This window comes from Microcaecilia unicolor, unplaced genomic scaffold, assembly GCF_901765095.1.
Source record: "Microcaecilia unicolor unplaced genomic scaffold, aMicUni1.1, whole genome shotgun sequence".
Classification (NCBI taxonomy): Eukaryota; Metazoa; Chordata; class Amphibia; order Gymnophiona; family Siphonopidae; genus Microcaecilia; species Microcaecilia unicolor.
In genome coordinates, this window is record NW_021963312.1 from 52,158 (window position 1) to 76,239 (window position 24,082).

Below are 24,082 nucleotides of genomic sequence, written 5' to 3' on the forward strand. Positions count from 1 at the left end.
ATTTAGGGCACTTTTCCTGGACCCTGTTTTTTCACGAATAAGGCCCCAAAAAGTGCCCTAAATGACCAGATGACCCCCAGAGGGAGTCGGGGATGACCTCCCCTGACTCCCCCAGTGGTCACTAACCCCCTCCCACCACAAAAAAATGATGTTTCACAACTTTTTACTTTCACCCTCAAATGTCATACCCTCCTCCCAAGCAGCAGTATGCAGGTCCCTGGAGCAGTTGTTAGGGGGTGCAGTGGACGTCAGGCAGGTGGACCCAGGCCCATCCCCCCCCTACCTGTTACAATTGTGCTGCTTAATGCTTAGTCGTCCAACCCCCCCAAACTCACTGTACCCACATGTAGGTGCCCCCCTTCACCTCTTAGGGCTATAGTAATGGTGTAGACTTGTGGGCAGTAGGTTTTGAGGGGGATTTGGGGGGCTCAACACCCAAGGGAAGGGTGCTATGCACCTGGGAGCTCTTTTACCTTTTTTTTTGTTTTTGTAAAAGTGCCCCCTAGGGTGCCCGGTTGGTGTCCTGGCATGTGAGGGGGACCAGTGCACTATGAATCCTGGCCCCTCCCACGAACAAATGCCTTGGATTTATTCGTTTTTGAGCTGGGCGATTTCATTTTCCATTATCGCTGAAAAGCAAAAACGCCCAGCTCACACCTTGGCGAATAACACATGGGCGTCTATTTTTTTTAAAAATACGGTTCACTCTGCCCCTTCACGGACCCGTTCTCGGAGATAAACGCCCATGGAGATAGGCGTTTCTGGTCGATTATGCCCCTCTATGTGTTAGGCAGGGAGAGTCTGATAGGTACGGACGGAGAGAGGGATCTTGGGGTGATAGTATCTGAGGATTTGAAGGCGACAAAACAGTGTGACAAGGCGGTGGCCGTAGCTAGAAGGCTGTTAGGCTGTATAGAGAGAGGTGTGACCAGCAGAAGAAAGGGGGTGTTGATGCCCCTGTATTAGTCGTTGGTGAGGCCCCACCTGGAGTATTGTGTTCAGTTTTGGAGGCCGTATCTTGATAAGGATGTAAAAAGAATTGAAGCGGTGCAAAGAAAAGCTACGAGAATGGTATGGGATTTGCGTTACAAGATGTATAAGGAGAGACTTGCTGAACTAAACATGTATACTCTGGAGGAAAGGAGAAACAGGGGTGATATGATACAGACGTTCAAATATTTGAAAGGTATTATTCCGCAAACGAACCTTTTCCGGAGATGGGAAGGTGGTAGAAAGAGAGGACATGAAATGAGATTGAAGGGGGGCAGACTCAAGAAAAATGTTAGGAAGTATTTTTTCACGGAGAGAGTAGTGGATGCTTAGAATGCCCTCCCGCGGGAGGTTGTGGAAATGAAAACGGTAACGGAATTCAAACATGCGTAGGATAAGCATAAAGGAATCCTGTGCAGAAGGAATGGATCCTCAGAAGCTTAGTCAAGATCGGGAGGTGGGGCTGGTGGTTGGGAGGCGGGGATAGTGCTGGGCAGACTTATACGGTCTGTGCCAGAGCCGGTGGTGGGAAGCTGGACTGGTGGTTGGGAGGCAGGGATAGTGCTGGGCAGACTTACACGGTCTGTACCAGAGCCGGTGGTTGGGAGGTGGGGCTGGTGGTTGGGAGGCAGAGATAGTGCTGGCCAGACTTATACAGTCTGTGCCCTGAAGAGCACAGGTACAAATCAAAGTAGGGTATACACAAAAAGTAGCACACATGAGTTATCTTGTTGGGCAGACTGGATGGACCGTGCAGGTCTTTTTCTGCCCTCATCTACTATGTTACTATCCAGCTTATAATCGAAAGAGAAAAACGCCTATATTTTGACCCAAATCGGGAGATGGGCGTTTTTCTCGCAAAGGCGCCCAAATCGGTATAATCTAAAGCCGATTTTGGGCGTTTCCAACTGCACTCCGTCGCGGAAATGAATAAAGTTGACAGGGGCATGTCGGAGGTGTGGTGGAGGCGGGACTGAGGCGTGGTTATCAGTCGAGGAGAGATGGGCATCTTTAGCTGATAATCGAAAAAAAAGGCATTTTTACCGCGATTTTGGGTCATTTTTTTTGGACCCTTTTTTTTCACGAACAAGTCCCAAAAAAGTGCCCCAACTGCCCAGATGACCACTGGAGGGAATCGAGGATGACCTCCGCGGACTCCCCCAGTGGTCACTAACCCCCTCCCACCAAAAAAAAAACCACTTTAAAAACTTTTTTTCCAGCCTCTATGCCAGCCTCAAATGCCGTACCCACCTCCATGACAGCAGAATATGTTCGATCCTGTCACAGCCTTTCCCTGGGTCAGATGTGGCTCTCGGGTGCACTACAGGGTCACATCAGCATTGCATTGTGGTGGGTGTAGGGTATTGGGCTCCGTGATTTCATTAGCTTCTGTTATAGTCTCACGATGTTGGTAGTTGGTAGGCTCTTCTCCCATGGTGCTTTTCCCCCTGCCTACTGGGTCAGAGTGTGCCCTGTTGTGTTTCTGGTAGTCCATGAGGTAGTGGCCATTTTTGTAAGCCAGTTTTAGATCCCTTCCATGTGTTAGCCACGTTAGAGAACTTAGTTCTTACCTTGAATGTGGCTGAAAGAGGGCATTGTACAACATTCTGCGAGCTCTGACCTGCTAATCTAACTACCAGGGAGACTCGTTGCCAGTGGTGGGGCACAACCTCTGATCTGCAGTTAACTGTGAGTAAGCATGCTTATTCCAATAAAGGACGATTTCGGAGAGATTAGTCTTCAGGTGTAAACTGGTGTGCCAATGTTATACAGCAGTAACAAGTCCTAGAGGCCTGCGTGTATGCAGGTCCCTGGAGCACTTTTAGTGGGTACCGCAGTTCACTTCAGCCAGGCGGACCCAGGCCCATCCCCCCATACCTGTAACACTTGTGCTGGTAAATGGGAGGCCTCCAAAACCCACTGTACCCACATGTAGTTGCCCCCTTCACCCCTAAGAGCTATGCTAGTGTTGTACATTTGTGGGTAGTGGGTTTTGGGGGAGGGGGGTTGGGAGCTCAGCACCCGTGGTAAGGGAGCTATGCATGTGGGAGCTTTTTCTGAAGTCCACCGCACTGACCTAGGGTGCCCTGTTGGTGTCCTGGCATATCAGGGGGGCCAGTGTACTATGAATCCTGGCCCCTCCCACGACCAAATGGTTCGGCCCGCCCCTTCACGGACCCGTTCTCGGAGATAAACGCCCATGGAGATAGGCGTTTCCGTTTAATTATGCCCCTCCACGTTACTTCATCTCTGTACATGACTACTGGCAAAATACATGTCAACGCACTTACTCTTACATCATTGACTTGCATATGTGGCACCTGTGCACAAATGGCTTTATAAAATTACCTATAATACAAAACGTTTGCTGAGAATAGGGAAAACAAACCCATGAACAGGATCATCTCTTGATGCAGCAGATGGTGAAACAAGGCCTCCATGTTGAGGTTTTATGAGCATGAGGTTTGAGCTTGCTCTTGTTTCAAGTGTTGTGCCTATTTCCTGTGATGGTTGACGTGGTGGCTTTTGGTAGCTGATATGAAGTAAAAGGAGGGGAGAAGCAGTGTGCAACACAAATGCAGGACATGACAGGTTACATTTGGCGAGAAGGACATGGGGAGGGGGGGGATGGGATTTGATATATCATCTTTCTGTGGTTTGTGCAACTACATTCAAAGTGGTTTACATATTATATGCAGGCACTTATTTGTACCTGGTGCAATGGAGGACAAAGTGAGTTGCCCAGAGCCATAAGGAGTTGTGCTGGGAATTGAACCCATCCCCCCCCCTCTCCCCGGATCAAAGTCCACTGCTATTCCTCCACTCCATTTAAGATAAGTTGTTTAATTTTTTTTAATCAGAGCAAGTTTGAACAGATTTTTTGACACAATTGATTTTGGAACAGCTTTCACTTTAATTGACACCCACAACAGTTTCTGAATTTGGATTTTTTTTTGGGACAGTTATTTTTCTCCTGAAATTGGGAGGTTTTTTCACTTTTTCTTTTTTACTCTTTTATTTATATATTCATTTTTATTTACTTATTAGGATTTATTTACCGCCTTTTTGAAGGAATTCACTCAAGGCGGTGTACAGTGAGAATAAATCAAACATTTTAAGAGAAACCAATGATATTACTGGTGCTTCTGAAAAGGTAGCGGGTTTTCATTGAAAAGTAATGCCACTGGGAGCTTTGAAGTTTCAGTTAGTAATAAATTACATTCTGTGAAACCAATATGGGTTTGTTTCCCTATTCTCAACAAACTTTATATTTATGTTATAGTTTGCTGCTCTATATATTCTTTTATAAAATTACCCCATTTAGGATAATTTTGTAAGAGGGTGCTTTGGTTAATAGGGCAGGAAGTTGCCTATTTGTTGCCTAGTTATGAAGACACAAAGAGAAATATTTTCAAAGCACTTAGACTTACAAAGTTATAAGTAACCTATGAAACTTTGTAAGACTAAGTGCTTTGAAAATGAGCTCCCGGCATCTATATGTCTTTAAAAAGTAGTACTAGAACAAATCCTGCATAAATCGCACCTAGATTGAAGGCACAGATTATTACCTCTGCTTGAGAGTAGGTGCAAATGTTCATATCTGAATCATGACTCTACCCATGCTCCGCCCACACTCTTTCCCTAAGCACATCTACCCTTCAGATTCTGTATAAGTTGCCAAAATTTGAGTGTGCAGGGCAGATGTGCATTCAAATTAATTAACAAGGGCTTAACCATCAATAATTGGAGTTATTTGGCAAACATTTGCATTTATATGCACATCTGCACTAGTTGCTAGTCTATAACATCAGTGCCTATATTTTCTAGCGCATTCAAAAGGGGCATGGCCATGGGAGGTATATGGGCAGATCAGGGAATATTCCTAGAAGTTAGGCATGGTGATAAAGAATACTATCATTTGCGTGCTGAACTCTCAAAAACCAGCATTTATGTCAGCTTTCAGTAGGTGTAAAAGCTGGCACCCTAAGTTGAGCAGGAGCTTCTTATAGAATACTAGAGTAGATCTTTCCGGCACCAATTTTTGAGCGCTATTTACTGAATTGCATTCCTACTGTATAAGTGTTCACTGGCTTGCAAAACGCATACTTTTAGATGTTAACTTATTTTTTATAAGAGCTCAATTATGCAAAAATGGTTTATTAAATTATCCTCAAAACGGGGGTATTTTAAACTCCTGTAAGTGCAAGTGTCATCAATTAACTAGCAAAGACATAATTTTTATTTTTTGAAAAATTTGGAGGTGGAAATAAAAAAATGGGGGATGAAAAAGAAGGACTTCTTTAATCCTTCATGTAAAGTCCTGGCTGAAGAAAATCATTTGTTCAAAAAACCTGTGCAAGCTCCCATTGATGAAATTTGTTTGAATATTTGAGTTTTCCCATTGTAAGATGGGGCATACACATACAAATGTTTGACTTGCCCAAACTACACCCATTGAAATCTCTGTGTCCTAGGGATCTCTGCATATGAATAGGAAATTTATGAAATCACCATCTACATGTGTATGCAATTTCCCTGGGAATCTATATATGGTGCCTCGATTTCCACACAGAAATCAAAGCATATTCTATAACAATGTGCATAACGTAATTGGTTAACTAGCTAATCAGCACTGTTAATTGGATGTTAACAAGCAATTATCAGCACTAATTGGTATTAATTGAGATTTATGCGGACAACTCACTAAGTATATTCTATAATGTGGTGCACCTAAATTCTAAGTCACCTAGTTGAAAAGAGACATGATCATGGGTGGGGTATAGGAGTTTGTAAACTCTATGTGCATTATTATAGAATACACCTGATCTGCACCTAATTTAGGCATCGAGATTTAATGTACGTGACCAAATTTAGTTGCGTGGAGAGCCGCTCAGCATATTCTATATACCGCACGGAAATTTAAGCCTATTCTATAAAATGTAGGTGTACTTTACAGAATACACCTAGGTGTATTTTTTTCCGTGCGGATTTTTCAGGTGCGATATATAGAATCTAGCCCTTTGCATGCAATCATGAGATCCCCACACAAATACATTTGTTATGAAGCCATTAACAGTGGCTGTTATCAATTATTGATGCTAATTGGCTCTAGTTTGGATTTGCATGCAGATCTGACTATGTGTGATTATTTATTATTTATTTGGATTTATTTACCGCCTTTTTGAAGGAATTCACTCAAGGTGGTGTACAGTAAGAATGGATCAAACATGAGCAATAGGCAATTATAACAGTAAAAATATTCACAAACAATACAAAGTATGGCATGCAGGCTTATTTTTGAAAGAGAAGGGCACCCATCTTTCGACACAAATTGGGAGATGGGCGTCCTTCTCTCAGGATTATATAAGGATCTGTGCCCAAATCCTCTTGTGTATAACCCAAAAGGGGGTGTGGCTATGGAGGGGACATGGGTGTGTCAGAGGTGTATGTGCAGTGTCATAGAATTTGGGGCAGTGCACCCAAGTTGCGCCTCAGGATTTACACTAGGTTTCAGATGGTATAAGTGCTTGCATCCAAAGTTGGGTGCTGGAATGCACACTTACCCCCAAATTGTATAAATGGCACCTTAAGTTGTGCACGTTAATTTGGCCACATGGTCAAATTGTGCACACAACTTAATTGATTAACAAGCCAAACAGCACCGATAATTGCTACTTAACAACCAATTAGTGGCACTAATTGGCTTTAATTAGAATTTACACGCACAACATTCTAGGTGTATTCTATAATGTGGTGCACGTAAATTCTAATGCATGCAGTTGAAAATGGGGCGTGGCCATGGACTGGAATGGGCTAGTTGTGGGCATTTCAAAAAACTATGCACACTGAGCCTAAGTTAGGTACAGGCACACTAGCTCAGACACACCATGCTCCATGACTTTTGTCATCACCAATGTTAATCAAACAAATAATGAGAAACCTGCTAAAGAAATACAAATATTCTATTTAATCATCTTTATATAATAAATACCTGTCAATATTAACCATTACAAATCACATAATAACCCTTCAACCCATTCAGGCAGCAATAAATGTACTTTTCCACCTTAAATAGTCTTTATAATATTCATGTCTCAGATATGCTCTAAATGACGCAGAGGGGCTCATTTTCAAAGCACTTAGACTTACAAAGTTCCATAGTAACCTATGGAACTTTGTAAGTCTAAGTGCTTTGAAAATACGCCTCAGAGTATCCTATGCTAAAAGAGCCAAAATAAAGCTTTAAACTTATAAAATGAGACAAAATTGGAAATAAATACAACATCAAACAGTTCTTAATCTGCTGCCCAAAGGGTCCTCACAATCCCAATTTGTGCTGAAGAATAAATTGACAATTTCTTCTTGTAATAAAGCCTCAACAGTGTCTTTGCTGCCAACAAGTGTAGCTACATAACTCTCAAACCAGCTGAAAACCAGCTTAGCAGTTCAACAGTCCAGTAATTCAAAAACCATATCAAACAGTTTGGCACAGTTCCGCGTTTCGCTGGATGGTGTCTTCAGGAGCCGTTAACCTGCACAAGATAGATTTACAATTACATACCCCACTAAAAACAATACCCAAACATACATTTTCTCTCACCCTTTATCTTGTTGCATCACCAATTGTATTTGTTAACCTGGAATGGCTATGCCATAGCTAGTCTCTGTAAGCCACTTTGAGCCTGCAAATAGGTGGGATAATGTGGGATACAAATGTAATAAATAAATAAATAAAAACAAAATACTTAATACATTCATGATTACCTAAACATCATGCATTAAATCCTAATGGTAACGGGACATGGCGGAACCACCACCGAGAACTGTCTCTGCTCGCTGATAGAAAAACTCCTGCACATGGGCTGAAAGACACACGTGCAGCCCAAACTTCTACAAACTTTTAAAAACAAAAGATATAACAGATACCTTAACATACTTCACATCATTCGATTTCTTTATTCAACCCTGTGAGATGTACAGTTTGCCATAAATATATCATTTTCTGCTCCAACTTTAACAAATGTTTTGACATTACCACCCCTATTGGAATGAACTTGCTGTAACATTACAATTCGTAAATCCTCAGCTGAATGTTGAAATGTTTCGCAATACCAATGAAGCCTCACTCTTATGAACATGAATATTGCTCAAATGTTCCCTTATCCTGATTTTAATTTTTCTAGATTAATACCGCAAGCATGGCAAAACAGTTATACTCACGGCAAGATTAACCCTTTGGTTTGCACTAGGTAAACAAGAGTATCAAGCCCTCTTTTAAATAAAAATACATTTTAAAATGCTTACAATTGGGGCTCTGCATGGGTCTAACTGCAGATGAAAACCAGCAAAGGAGAAAGTAGCGGGCAAGAAACAATGTTGCTGACGTCTTCTGCTAACTGGAGAAAAATGCATAGAAGGTGAGGGCAATAGACAGCTCACGTCTTTATACCAACTGCTGATTTACCAGGGGAAAATCATCTAAAAGGGCCCCCTGTAAGCGTCTGGGCTCAGGCCTATGCCTAGTTTGCCTGTGCCTTAATCCCATTCTGGAAGTAGGGGTGGACCGAGAAGTCTTCACAGCCAGGGATCAGTAAAAGCAACTTTTATTCAGCACTACACTAGTGTATGACCTGACATTGGGCTGTGTTTTGACAGTACAACCGTCTGCCTCAAGGGTCTGACACTCACTGAAGAAAATCACAAAAATGGGTGCAGATTGGTACAACTGATGATCAATAAGCCGCTCAAGTGCAATGGAAGTTAGTCGGACGCCAATAAGGCTTAATAATGTCTTGAAGTTGTGTAGTGGGATCCTCTTCAAGACGCTTGCATGTTGGCCAACTGAGAATATGCTTCTCTTAAATAAATCTGTGTTGATTGAATCATGGTGGCTCCTCCTGCATTAAAAAGGCATTTAGCATAATTCATGAAAGGCACCTGTGATAATTCACGCAAGGCGCTTGGTTTTCACAGTTGTATAGTAAGAAATGGAACATTTTCAACATATGGTCTCTGTTTTAAATGAAAAATATGAATGGATTTAAAGGCTCATGTGGTATGAATGTTCATAAGATATTTTCCTACATATTTACATGTTGAATTATATTTTTATATTAGGTGGTATAACTTTATTTGCGGTGATTGCTTTACTGCTGGACTCTTTCAAAATTGGATACTTTATTGGCTATTCTGAATGTGTATCAGTTACTGAAAGTGTGTTCCCAGTCACTCATACAGTGCATACTCTTCTACAGGTAAGTCCGTTTCTTTTTTTTCTATTTTTGTCAGAATGCATATAACTTTTCCAATTCTGCATTATGAGGGCAGTTTAAAAACAGGGCACCAGATAGGAGCCTATTCTACAAAAGAAAGTAGGTGTCTACTTTCCTTTATAGAATACTAACATAACCAACACGTGTACATGTTTGTACTTATGCATGATCACTTACACCAGCCATAGAGCTGGTGTAAATGATTGCACCTAAGTGCTGAAGACACACACAATGGTTCTCCATCTAGTCCTTGGTTTAAAAAAAAAAACATCAGTCAGGATAAAAAAAAAAACATGTTTATTTGTATGCAACAGTAGTTGAGACACTGTTGCCGGCACAGTCCAATTGGTTTGAAGGCTTTCGTGACGTCCTGGACCCTCATCTCCTAGTGAGTTGAGGGTGGAGGCGCCACGGTCTCATGTTTCAGTTTTCTAGGAGAAGTAAAAGTGTAGAAATTGAAGAGGAAGACAAACAATCCCCCAGAAAGAATATCCAAACACACTCACCTATGTAGAAGAAGGTTTTTACAAAGAAATACCTTTACTCATGCACATTCACATAGTTCCAGTATTAAAGTTAGGCTGTCTCAGCAAGTTTGTTTTTAGTATTCCAAACGGACCCAGGAAGAGACAAATTGACCTATGCTGGTGGAGTATTTAGGTTTGTACCAGCTGGTTCTTTATTCCCCTGATGCAGCCTGTACTGTTGGTGAAACATAGCCACGTTGGACATCTGACTATGAATCATAGGAGCATTAGTATGACTTATTAAAGACCACATTTTCTTCAGCAAGGTTTGCTTCTTGTCTTTTATTCTGAAAATGTACAAATAATAACATATATTACACTTAATATATTCTATTTCTATTCTTCTATATTCTATTCTCCACCAATTAAATATAACGTTATATGATAAGAATAAGAATATGTAGGAAAAGGGGGAATTAAATACTATATTTATTGAATTACATTAACTTGCACTGTAAGGTTTAAGGACATGTGCTCAGAACATAAAGACTATATATTTAACTTTAAAATGTTTATTTACAATACAGGTAATGTAATAATGTTACAAGAGAGAGACAGTGCTACAAAATCGGCACCCCCCCCCCCCCCACACACACACATTTAAGTGCTATTCTATAAGCTACGCCTAAAGTTAGGTGTGGTTTATAGAATAATGCTTAGGACCCTGGGGTCAGGTGTAAATTTAGGCAATGAAAACATGGTGAAAATGCACCTGCCTAACTTTATGGGCAGAACTCCATTATTCTTTAATTGCGAGTGTAACTCGAATTCACATCCACGCTTCACCCCAATACGCCCATGACCCTCTCATTTCTGTGCTCCCTTTTCTGGGACGCATGTAAAATTTAGGCATGGATCACATGCCTAAATTTACACGTGTAAATATTGATTTCAATTAGCACCAATAATTGCTTGTTAAAAATCCAATTCTTGGCACCAATTGTCTCATTATTCAATTATATTGCGTGCACAAATTTATGCACACAGTTTTGGGGGACTTTTATAGAATTGGGGGGAAAGTGTGCATAAATATTAGCATCTGTTTTATAGAATTGACCCCATATGTTTCTCTACTCAACATAATTTTTAAGTATTAAATTGAATTCATGTACTTGAACTACTTTTCTCCAGCTGAGCAGTACCTGCACAGTCAAGCTGAAAATGACCTAAAAAGCTAAGGGGTCCTTTTTCTAAGGTGCATTAACAAATTTAGCATGCACTAAATGATAAGAAGCCCATTTTATAGCTATGGGCTTCTTAGCATTAGGCATGCGCTAATCATTACCGCACACTACATCCATTAGCACACCTTAGTAAAAGGATCACTCAATGAACTATATAAGTTAACTACTTCTGGTATTTTTGGCACATAGAACCTTTTCACATTTGTAACATTAACTTGAAGCATAAATACAGCTGTTTTCTAATTAATGGATACCATTTATGGTGTAGCACGTCACCTGATTAAAGAAACGGTATTGCTTAATAGTGTGAATAGGAAATCATTTCATTGTTGTAATGTAGCATTTTATAGTATATTTTTACATTTTTATATATTTTTATTTATGTTTGCTTGTTGAAAATGGATCCAGCCAGAGTGGCAGACTTGCAGGAATGGCAGGTACACATAATAACAGGACAGAGGTGTAGCCTAATGGTTAGAGCAGTGGGCTCAGAACCAGCAAAGTCAGGCTTCACATACCGCTAATGCTCCTTGTTCCAACAGCATCAATTTTTAATAGATCTAGGAGTAATCTTAGACTCCCAACTCTTTTTCTCTCAACAGGTATCAACTGTATTAAAATCTGGATTTTTTTGTGCTCAGACAATTAAGATCAGTTAGAAATTATCCGGACAAGGAAGCATTACTCACATTATTCTATGCCTTTATAAATTCCCAATATGACTTTTGCAATGTCATCTATGAAGACATTTCAAAGGCCAGTCTTAAACGTCTACAAACCCTTTAAAACAGTGCTGCTCAAGTTGTGTAAGGCAAAATGCAGAGATCATGTTATACCTTTATTAAGCCACCTACACTGGACACTAATCGGATACAGGGTTAAATTTAAAATACTGACTCTTACCCATAAAGCCCTCCATACTAATAAACCTAAATTTTTGACATTTCTAACTGTTCCTTACTTTCCCACAAGATTTTTGTGTTCTCTTAATGATCACAAGCTTGTTCTCCTAAACCCAGCTCAGGCAAACTGGGAATTCACACATTTTCTTTCTGGCCCCTGCCCTGTGGAATAATCTCCTGTGATCATTATGCTCCATAGCATCCTATGGGCAATTTTGTTCATTATTAAAGACTCAGGGATCCTTTTACAAAGGCGTGCTGAAAAATATTTATGTAAACCGCTTTGAATGTAGTTGCAAAATACCACAGAAAGGCGGTATATCAAGTCCCATTTCCCTTTCCCTTATTGAAAAATTCAGATAATACAGAACATGGCAGCCCACCTTATATTTTTAGTACATAGGTATGAGTGGGTTACATCATTGCTGATTAGATTACACTGGCTCCCGGTAGAGACCAGATTTTATTTTAAACTATGTACTTTGATATTTAAAATACTTTATAGTGAGGCTCCAATAAATATGAAGACAATTGTTCTTTTGAGTAGATCTAGGGAATTTTTTCCTAGAATCTTCTACTTTTGCAGTTCACAAATCCTTGAGGAATCCGTTCTATGTATATTTTTTCAACCACATTTCAGTTCCTAGCTGTGCAAGTCTGGAATGCCTTACTAACAGTGGCGTACCAAGGGGGAGGGCGGTGGGGGCGGTCCGCCCCGGGTGCACGCCGCTGGGGGGGTGTCGCACGCCTGTCTGCTACGTTTGTTCTGTGCTCCCTCTGCCCTGGAACAGGTTACTTCCTGTTCCAGGGCAGAGGGAGCATGGAAACGAACGAAGCGGACAGGCGCGCGGCACCCCCCCTCCCAGCGGCGTGCACCCGGGGGTTCTTTCGCCAGGGGGGTGTCCTTTCGCCAGGTGGGGGGTCGCGCTGCACCCGGGGGGGGGGGGGGGGCGGGGCGCATCGGCGATCCACCCCGGGTGTCAGCCCCCCTAGGAACGCCACTGCTTACCAATTAAGATTTGAATTATTTCTGATTCTGTGGTATTCAGAAAACAGTTAAAAGCATACTTTTTAAACATATCTTTATTAATTTTTGGTATTTGTAATATTAGTTTATATTTCAATTTGTCAGTTTATATTTCTGTTAACTGTAATTCTTCAGGTTTGTCTGATTTCTTACAATGTATATAATCCATACTGAACTTAAAGGTTGTAGCGGAATAGAAGTCAGTATCAGAGTGATTTGTCAATTGTCATCGTGTGAGCAGATAGAGAGGGAGTGGTGGTGGTCCAGGACAAAAGGCAATAGAAGAAACTAACAGACAATTAGCAGATGAACAAATGTATATGAAACTAAAAGAGGATCCTACTAGTTTCATATAAAATTCTGAATTGGTGAAGGAAGTATATTGTGTAAAGCATTTCAACGGGGTATTTTATCCTCCAAGGAATGTCAGTATTTGTTTAAGCAATACCCTATCATACCACACCCTCTAAACTTTCACTTCTCACTACCACATTCGCTGTTTAGTGCTGATACTGGGTGGCTCAGCAAGGCTAAAAGTTTCTTCTTGATCTTATATTTATTCATGCTGGCTGGAAGGCATCTCCCTAGATGGCATGGGGCAGAGGTGGGAAATGGGACTTAAGATAGGGGTCTCTGCTGCCACAAGAGCCTTCCCATTGATTATAATAGGCACATCTAATATTCTACCAGCTTCTATGAGCTTTCTATTTCTTTTCTAGAAGGTACTAGCTCCTTCCTGGCAGGTGTAACTAAGCAGGGCCGGTCTTGGGCATAGGCGACCAAGGCGGCCGCATAGGGCCCTGCGCCTAAGGAGCCCCGCGTGGCATGCCTCAACTCTGCCTCGCTCGTGCCTCCACTCCGACCTCCGCCGCTGCTCGCCTTAGTTGCCTGAGATGATGCCCATTCCCGCCACCACCGGCGCGGCGCCCACCCCCCGCTTGGGCCCGCTGAGCCCACCGTCAGCTTCCGCGTCCCCGGACCCTGGCGACTGAGCGATGCCAGCGAGCCAGCCCAGGCAGTGATGGACCCGCCCCCGACGGCAACAACAGACAGTTGCAGCGCAACGGCTCACCTCCAGGATCCAGCTTCCCGCTCAATGTCCCGCCTTCTGATATATTTCCTGTTTCCGGATGCGAGGGCGGGAGTCACTGAGCGGGCGCAAGGCTAGGGTGGGGCGGGGCTGGGGTGGGCCCCACCAAATTGGTCTGCATAGGGCCCTGCACTTGCTAAGACCGGCCCTGGGTGTAAGGAAGCAGAGTTCAACTAGAGGACACTGATCACCTGACTGCAGGAAATGTCAGTCAGTTTGCACTGCTTTCTTGATACACTAGTGACAGCACTGAGGATTCAATAACACCTGACAGTGCTGACAAGTAGAAATTAAGGATAACATTACAAGTTCATAGATATGTAAAAATGTCTCTTGAAAAATGGTATAAGAAGTGGTAAACTAAACTGATAATTGTGATATCTCCCACTGGGCTGCCCCCCTCTGGCCCTAGGGACAAGGCTTCCTTCCTCTGCTCTGGGAAGCCTCCCGCAACTTTCCAGGACTGCTTCCCTGATGAGACACAGACTGAGACAAATCAGTAAAATGCAGGTTCTTTTAATACGTCTAAAGTGAACAGCATACCACCTCTACATAAAGGTACACTCCATATATTCCTGAGTGTTTTCTGCTCTTTTACTTAAGGTCTTTGCTTGACCTTGCTCCAATTCAGAATCCAGACCAGGTTTTCTCACTGTTCTACTGGTACAGTGTTAAATTGGTTTCACTCATTTCTCACTGAATATTCCTTTTTTGTTCAATTTGTCAGGCTGTTTCTTCCATTAAATATTGAGAATGTGGAGTTCTGCTGTTTAATATTTACTTAAGTCCTTTAGCCACTATTATTCAAGAGTTCTGTATTTCTTTTCATATATATGCTGATGATGTTCTGCTGCTCTATAAGATTCACCTTCTCAATAAAGATCTCCTTCCTTTCCAAGGCTGCTTATGTTCAATTGCCCAGTGGCTGACGGACCAACGCCTTGTGCTGAACCCTGCCAAGAGGGTGGCCTGTTGCTTAGCTGGTCATCTTTTGACCCCGCCTGGTCCTCTCTTATTATTTGATACTTTGACTGCGCCAGTATCTAATTTTCGATATTTAGGAGTACTTCTTGATTCTAACCTCTCCTTTGAGCCCCAAGTTTTCTGCACTCTGTAAATCACAGTTCTTTCTACTACGACAGCTGAGAATAAGGCAATTCGATTTGGACATCGTTGCCTTGAGAAAGAGTATGCAGGCTTAGCTGTTAGTTACATTTTACTGTGCTCTTGAATGAATGGTTTGCTTTCCTATTGGACATTGTAGTTCTTTTTCTTGATTTTAGTTTTTGAATTTGTAAACCGCTTTGATCTGCATGTCAGTTTAGGCAGTATATCAAGCCATGAATAAAAAATATTTTATTATTTTTATTTATCTTATTTAAAAATTTGTAGACCAACTAAAATTAGGTGGTTTCCAATAATACATTCACAATCCAATACTCATCATAGCACACAAACAGTACATATCAGAATACCCTATGACAAATTCCTCAGAACATCAACAAAGTGTTATAAGTACATAAGTAATGCGACACCAGGAAAAGACCAAGGGTCCATCGAGCCCAGCATCCTGTCCACGACAGCGGCCAATCCAGGCCAAGGGCACCTGGCAAGCTTCCCAAACATACAAACATTCTATACAAGTTATTCCTGGAATTGTGGATTTTTCCCAAGTGGTTTATGGACTTGTTCTTTAGGAAACCGTCTAACCTCTTTTTAAACTCTGCCAAGCTAACCGCCTTCACCACGTTCTCCGGAAACGAATTCCAGAGTTTAATTACGCGTTGGGTGAAGAAAGATTTTCTCCGATTTGTTTTAAATTTACTACACTGTAGTTTCAGCCCATGCCCCCTAGTCCTAGTATTTTTGGAAAGCGTGAACAGACGCTTCACATCCACCCGTTCCACTCCACTCATTATTTTATATACCTCTATCATGTTTCCCCTCAGCCGTCTCTTCTCCAAGCTGAAAAGCCCTAGCCTCCTTAGTCTTTCTTCATAGGGAAGTCGTCCCATTCCCGCTATCATTTTAGTCGCCCTTCGCTGCACCTTTTCCAATTCTACTATATTTTTCTTGAGATGCGGCGACCAGAATTGAATACAATACTCAAGGTGCGGTCGCACCATGGAGCGATACAACGGCATTATAACATCCTCACACCTGTTTTCCATACCTTTCCTAATAATACCCAACATTCTATTCACTTTCCTAGCCGCAGCAGCACACTGAGCAGAAGGTTTCAGTGTATTATCGACGACGACACCCAGACCCCTTTCTTGGTCCGTAACTCCTAACATGGAACCTTGCATAACATAGCTTTAATTTGGGTTCTTTTTTCCCACATGCATCACCTTGCACTTGCTCACATTAAGCGTCATCTGCCATTTAGCCGCCCAGTCTCCCAGTCTCGTAAGGTCCTTCTGACTCTCCCCCACTATGCTACCTTAGAAGCCAGGGTTTAAACCCCCTCCCCCCCGATATTCAGCCAGTGGCGGGGCAACACTTTTGCTGTCTGCTGCTGGCGTTAAACCCAGATGTTCAATGCTGGGCCGTTTCCGGCAACTGGAATTGAATATGTGGTTTCATTTTCAACTGCGGCAACTTAACCGGTTAAGCTGATATTCAGAGCTAACTAGTTAAGTGCTTATCCCTGGATTCTATATAGCGCACCTACAGATCCATGCCGAAATTGGTGCGGATTCTATAACAATGTGCGTAACTCAATTGGCTTAATAAGCTACTGAGTATTGATAACAGCACTTAACAAGCAATAATGAGCACTAATTGGCAGTGATTAGAATTTAGGGGGACAATTCGCTAAGCATGTTCTGTAACGATGTGGGAACGTGGTTCCCACATCGTTACAAAATGTGGCAAAACCTGGTTATGGGCAGAGAAATGGATGTTTCATGGGCGTTCTGAAATTTATGCGCCTACTTATAGAATATGGCCAGTGCACCTAAATCTATGTGCTGGGATTTACACCACATTTTTGTTGGTGTAAATGGATGCGTGTATATTTAGGCACTGAAATATCAACTAAGTGTATTCTATAATTGGTGTCTAAATCTAGGTGCCGATTATAGAATACGCTTAGTCGGCACTGATTTCAGCATCAATTTTTTAGGCACCATTTAGCGGTTAAAGATAAGCTTGCTATTTATGAGACCTATTTTATACACTAAATATAGCCGGTTTGGTCCCGAATATCCATGCCTAACTAGCTATATGAATATCCACAGTTAGGCACTAACTCCCCGATTCTATATACTGCAATTTGAGTGGCATGTGCAAATCTGAGCAGATTCTGGATTTGTGCACACAACTTAATTAGCTTAAGAAGCCAATCAGCACCAATAATTGAACTTAACAACCAATTATTGGCACTAATTGACATTAATTAGGATTTACACACACAAATGTCCAGGCGTATTCTATAAACTGATACGCGTAAATTCTATGACGCAGATCTGATAAGGAGGCATAGCCACGGGCAGGTCAAGGGTGTTCCTAGAATTTATGCGCACTGTTATTAAATATGCCCATTCCGCACATAATTTAGAGGTCAGCATTTACACCATGTTTTCATTGGCATAAATGGTCGCAAATAAATATAGTCATTGAAAACAGATGTATTCTATAAACTACGCCTAGATTTAGGCATATTCTATAAACCATGCCTAAATTTAGGCGTGGTTTATAGAATGCGCCAAGGCGGGGTTTTTTTGCACCAATTTTTTAGGCATCATATATAGAGCCTAGCTGTAAATGCTATTTAACCGGCCAGGAGCCATTCCTTGCTGGTTAAATAGTTTTGAATATCAGGCCCCATTCCTTTTCATCCTTTAATTTAGCTAAACCTAAAGGCAATATATCAAATAATAAATAAACATAAACATACAGGCAGTGGTGTGCTGGTAAATGTTTAACAACAGGCTCTCTCCCCGGTCCATCTCTGTGCCCCTCGTCCACCTCTGCGCCCCCCCCCCCCCCCCGTCTACCTCTGCGCCCTCCCCCCCAAATTGCAGAGCTGGCTATAGCCTTGGAGAGAGCCTGGGGGGGGGGGGGGGGGGATGCATTACTCTCTCCAGGAAAAAAAATTAAATGCTCCCAGGTTCCAATCAAATTCATGTTTTATGTGGGATAAAATGCCATAAATAAGTAAATAAATATAAACTTTTAATGTTGAGCACCTGATTCTCAAAGTGGAAATATTCCAAACACTAAAATGAAAATAAAATGATTTTTTTCTACCTTTGTTGTCTGGTGACTTTGTTTTTCTGATCATGCTGGCCCAGTATCTGATTCTGCTGCTATCTGTCCTCTTAACTCCATTTCCAGGGCTTCCTTTCCATTTATTTCTTTACTTTCCTCCTTTCTTCTTCATTTCTTGCCCTAAATCCATAAGTAAAAGCTGGGTCCTCTGCAGACTTGACTGTCCAGTGGATCCAGCTTCTGCCTATTTTCTTCATCCATGTGCAGTTTTTCTCCTCTCTTCCTTTTCCCTCATCTCATCTCCTTCCTCACTCTTTCCTCCCCTCCATCCATGTCCAGCATTTCTTCTCTCCATTCCCTCTCCTCCATCCACCCATGTCCAATAACCCTCCTCTCTCCCCTGCCCTCCCCTCCCCTCCAGCCACCCATACCCAGCGATTCTCTTTGCTCTGCTGCCCCCTCCAGCCACCCATACCCAGCAATTGTCCTCTTTCCCTTGACTCCCTCCAGCCACCCATGCCAGCGATTGTCCCCTCTCCCCTGTCCCCCTCCAGCCACCCATACCCAGCGACTGTCCTCTCTCCCCTGCCCCTCTCCAGCCACCCATGCCAGCGATTGTCCTCTCTCCCCTGCCCCCTCCACCCACCCATACCCAGCGACTGTCCTCTCTCCCCTGCCCCTCCTCCAGCCACCTATGTCCAGCGACTCCCTTCTCTCCCCTGCCCCCCCTCCAGCCACCCATGTCCAGCCGACTCCCTTCTCTCCCCTGCCACCCCTCCAGCCACCGAGGTTGTTCAGCGAATTCTTCGGGGCAGGCAGTCTTGCTTGCCCGCTGCCGACGCTGACTCTCCCCCGCTGCTGGAACGCTCTTCAAAATGGCTGCCAAGACTTACAAGGGTGGCCTCCAAGACTTCAGCAGATGTCTTGCAAGGCCGCCGCTAAGTAGTAGTAAGAAGTAAGGTAAAGTAGCACATATGAGTTTATCTTGTTGGGCAGTCTGGATGGACCGTGCGGGTCTTTTTCTGCCGTCATCTACTATGTTATATGTTACTAAGGTCATAATATGTTGACGCAAAGTTAAAAGAATAAAATTATCGGAAATAATATGCAACAATTACTGAAGCAACAATTTTCCAAATAAAACAGTTTTTAACAGCTTCAGAAATTTGGCACAGTTAATCTGACCTCTAATATTGCAGGGAAGACTGTTCCAGTGAGCAGCAGCCCAATATGCAAAGGTACTAACATGATAATTTATATTTAACTCTCTTGGGATTGGGGAAATGAAGCAATAGGAAATCTCATCTGGGGATGTACCCTAATTCATGGAGCTACTCTGGGTTAAATGGGGCTTGGACCTAGAATCCCTGACTCCTCTTGCCTGATAGAGCTTGAACCCTCCTGTACCAAACAGTGTACTGGTTCCTAACCTCAAGTAATCCTGTTTCTTCATCCCTGGCACTGAGCTGCTCTGCAATCCTGGAGTGCTGCTCTTTCTTTCTGGATGTGTCTCCTCCCTCCACAAAACTAAAAGCCTCCCTTTTAAATTCCCTCTCTCTCATTCCAGGAAGGCAATGCTAATTAGCCCAGCCGGAAGCCTGATGAATCATCAGCTTCCCTATCTTTCCTATGCACAGCCCCCTGGGTTTTGGAACACATAGAGGGGCATAATCGAATGAAAATGCCTATCTCAATGGACATTTATCTCCGATAACGGGTACGAGAAGGGGCGGGACAAACCGTATTTTCGAAAAAAATGGACGTTCATATTTTTTCCTGAAAATACGGGTTGTGCGGGGCAAATACCTTGGATGTGTTCGTTTTTGAACTGGGTGCTTTTGTTTTTCAGCGATAATGGAAACCGAAAGCGCCCAGCTCAAAAACGAATACATCCAAGGCATTTGTTCTTGGGAGGGGCCAGGAGTCGTAGTGCACTGGTCCCCCTCACATGCCAGGACACCAACCGGGCACCTTAGGGGGCACTTTTACAAATCAAAGAAAAACCGTAAACGAGCTCCCAAGGGCATAGCAGCTTTCCCTTGTGTACTGAGCCCCCAAAATCTCCCCCAAAACCCACTGCCCACAAGTCTACACCATTACCATAGCCCTATGGGGTGAAGGGGCGGCACCTACATGTGGGTACAGTGGGTTTTGGGGGGGTTTGGAGGGCTCAGTATTACGCACCACAAGTGTAACAGGTAGGGAGGGGATGGGCCTGGGTCCACCTGCCTGAAGTCCACTGCACCCACTAACAACTGCTCCAGTGACCGGTATACTGCTGTGATGGAGCTGGGTATCACATTTAAGGCTCGCATACAGGCTGCAAAAAAAAGTTTTTAAACTTCTTTTTTTTTTGGTGGGAGGGGGTTAGTGCCCACTGGGGGAGTCAGGGGAGGTGATCCCTGATTCCCTGTAGTGGTCATCTGGTCATTTAGGGCACTTTTTTGGGACTTACTCGTGAAAAAAAAGGGTCCAGCAAAAATGCCCTAAATTCTCGTTAAAAACGCCTTTCTTTTTTCGATTATCGGCCGAGGACGCCCATCTCTCCTCGGCCGATAACCACGCCCCAGTCCCGCCTTCACCACGCCTCCGACACACCCCTGTCAACTTTGTCCGCATCCGCCACGGAGTGCAGTTGAAAACGTCTAAAATCGGCGTTCGATTATACCGATTATTTGTTTTTGTGAGATAAACGTCTATCTCCCGATTTGGGTCGAAATATAGGCGTTTTTCTCTTTCGATTATAAGCAGGATAGCCTTCTGGGATTGTAGTCAAAACCCCTTGTAAACTGTTGCCAGATGGGTGGGTTTCCCACCCAATTGGGCTGGTTTTTAAGCCAGGATGCGGGAAATTTTCGAAGGCTGCGGGAAATTGGGCTTCTTTTTCGTTGCAGCTGTGCGGGGTTTGGGCTCTTTTCCGGGGCTTCTGTTGGTCCAATTTGGTCCAATAGAAGTTTTTCCGGGGTGGGGTTAATGACATCATAGGTGATGTCGGGGGCGGGGTTAACGACGTCAGAGGTGACGTCAAGGGCGGGGGTCGGTGATGTTGGAGGCGGGGTCGGTGATGTTGGAGGCGGGGTTTGACTTTGGGTGGGTTTTGGGTGGTTTAGGGCCGATTTTGGGTGGGGAAAATTTTTCCCATCTGGGCAACCCTGATACATTTCTTGTTTTTTTCCCCCATTTTCTGGCTGGATATGTGATCCCCCTCCCCCCCCTCGGGCTGCATACCACACAACTCAGTCAGTGAAACAGTTCTTAGAAGAAGATCAGTTCCTTTATGACCTCACAATCAGGACACCTAAAGGGAATTTTAGGAATACACAGGCATGGAAAATATTTGAAATTAGAGTAAATACTTTAAAACAAACAAAAAGGTTTAAACAGGTATATTAGTCTTCTCAGCCATTATCAGATACAAACAATTTAAACTGATTTGATTTGATTCATTAATTTGTTATTCAACTATTCTCAAAGCATCATAAAGTTTTACTGTCTTATCACCTCTGTCATACTACCCTCCCCTACCTCCCCTTCCCTTTACAAGCTCTAATAATATATGCAGGCAGCCTAAAACCTAGATTACTCTTTATTATGTAAACCCAGTGCAACTGTAACGTTTCTTAACTGATCTTATGAAGAAAGCATAATACTCAAAAGCTAGTCACAGATTTATTAAGTTTATATCTAAAGCATTCTCAGTAATTAAATTTAATATTTCTTCCTCCTTGTTCCTTGATTCTAGTGGAGCTTGGTAAATGAGAGGTATTCCCATATTCTTTAATCTTAGCATATTCAACATCCTTATTTTATGAAATTCCTTCCTATGGAGTATCCCCTATGGAGGCTAAGAATCTTTGCTAAGATTAAAAAGCATGACTCATGACTTGGAAGCAATTCTGTTCAGTCTAATTAGGAACTTAGATCTGAGCTGGTATGCTTAACTGGCTACCTTAATTAATGCTGGCCTACCTCAGGGCTCTGTAGTAAGGCTTGAAAAACTCCCCCAAAACAAAACAATTATCGGTGTGAATTGACTCATATTTGATTAAATTGCACACACAATTTTTAGCACTTTTTACAGAATTCAGGGATTAGTGTTTCCTAAATAGAATGCTGTATGTGCTTCCGCATTATTGTTTTGCAAGTACTGCAGGCTAATGGAAAAATTACTGATGAAAATCAAGGAAAGGATCTTATTCACTTGACCACAATAGGTAAACAACCTCACAACAAAAAGTGAATGTGAAACAAATTTTTGAAAGTCCTACAAACAGCTCTATCTTTAAAAAAATATACGGTATATTTTTTTCTATTGAAAATACAAAAATAGGAAGAAAAGACCTCATCAAACTGCAGCTGTTAGTTGAAAAAGTAATCATCATTCAGTAAAAACTCCCAAAAGCCAGTATTCAATACTTTTTTCTAATATTTATTAATGTCCAAAACCTTCACAATTCTAAGTATCATTTAAAACGTCATTCAGAGTATCTTCATGTAGATACTGTCCTTCCCCTTGTTTAAAATTGTAAAGCGCTGCGTAACCCTAGCAGCGCTATAGAAATGCTAAGTAGTAGTAGATTTAAAGAGCCCTTGTGCAGCGCTGTTGTCCAATTGGGAAGAGTTTTCACACAGCACAACACTGCATTTTCCCGGGCACAGGAGCAAGACAGTGTCGGTCCTAACAGGGACCCATTTCGCCATGTGCTTCTTCAAGAGACCTCACTATCTTGCTTCTCTGCCCGGAATAATGCAGTGCTGTTCCATGTGAAAACTTTTCCACGATTGGACAACAGTGCTGCACAATGGCTCTTTGAATCTACATGAAAATAAGTGTTGTACTTTGAGTGACATTTTAAATGATACTTAGAATTGTGAAGAAGTTCCAGAGCTTAAATATTCTTTGAGTGAAAAAATATTTCCTCCAATTTGTTTTAAAAGTATATCCATGTAATTTAATTGAGTGTCCACTGGTCTTTGTACTTTTTAAAAGAGTGAAAATCGATTCACTTTTACCCGTTCTGCTCCACTCAAGATTTTGTAGACCGCAATCATATTCCCCCTCAGCTGTCTCTTTTCCAAGCTGAAGAGGCCTAACCTCATATGGAAGGAGTTTCACCCTCTTTATCATTTTTGGTTGCTCTTTTTTGAACCTTTTCAAATTCCACCATATCATTTTTGAGATATGGAGACCAGAATTGAATGTAATACTCAAGGTGAGGTCGCACCATGGATAATGAGTGTGACTGTTTGGCAGATTGAATAAACGATTCAGGTATTTATCTGCTGTCATTTACTATGTTACTATCTAAGCTGACTATGAATTAAACTTTAAGTGGCACTGGTTATGAACTAAATTGCACTACTAACTTTACTTAACGGCTTCATGTGCTTGGGAATTACCATCAGTTATTTCTTGGACTGAAAAGAAATGGATTTCCCATTTAGCTAGTGACTCAGATTATCCACTGGCAGAGACAGGATGCTGCACTTGATGGATAAGCTTGTGTGACATACACCGATAACAGCCTTTTGGGAGTTATTGGGGAACCTGACACTTAGTATAAATCACGAAAAGAACAGCACTTTGCCATGGTTTCTTTTCAGGAGAACTAGTGTCAGAATCAAGTGTTGCCACTTATCCCTAGATCCACGCTCACAACGCCCAAATAATAAACAGAACTAATTCCACACCAAAGGTATTATAAAAAAACAAACCCTAGAGTGCTCACTTATTTACAATAGCAGCAAGAACAGAATGAAAATGCAAGTCATAAAAGCAGTGATTGTATCATGAGAACAGCATAGAGTAAACATTTCCCTAAGGCTCCTAATGCGGCCTGTTACTATAAACCTACAGCACTACACAGCTTGGTA

General features: G+C 42.3%; 1 protein-coding gene across 1 annotated transcript in view; it reads left to right on the forward strand.

Moving 5' to 3' along the window:
- LOC115459180 (proton channel OTOP1-like) overlaps positions 1–24,082 on the forward strand; it is a gene marked incomplete at both ends in the record, with an annotated part of 96,315 nt that overhangs the window by 30,487 nt on the left and 41,746 nt on the right. Inside the window, 1 exon segment of the mRNA XM_030189042.1 lies at positions 9,109–9,245. Coding sequence (XP_030044902.1) covers positions 9,109–9,245 — 137 coding nt within the window.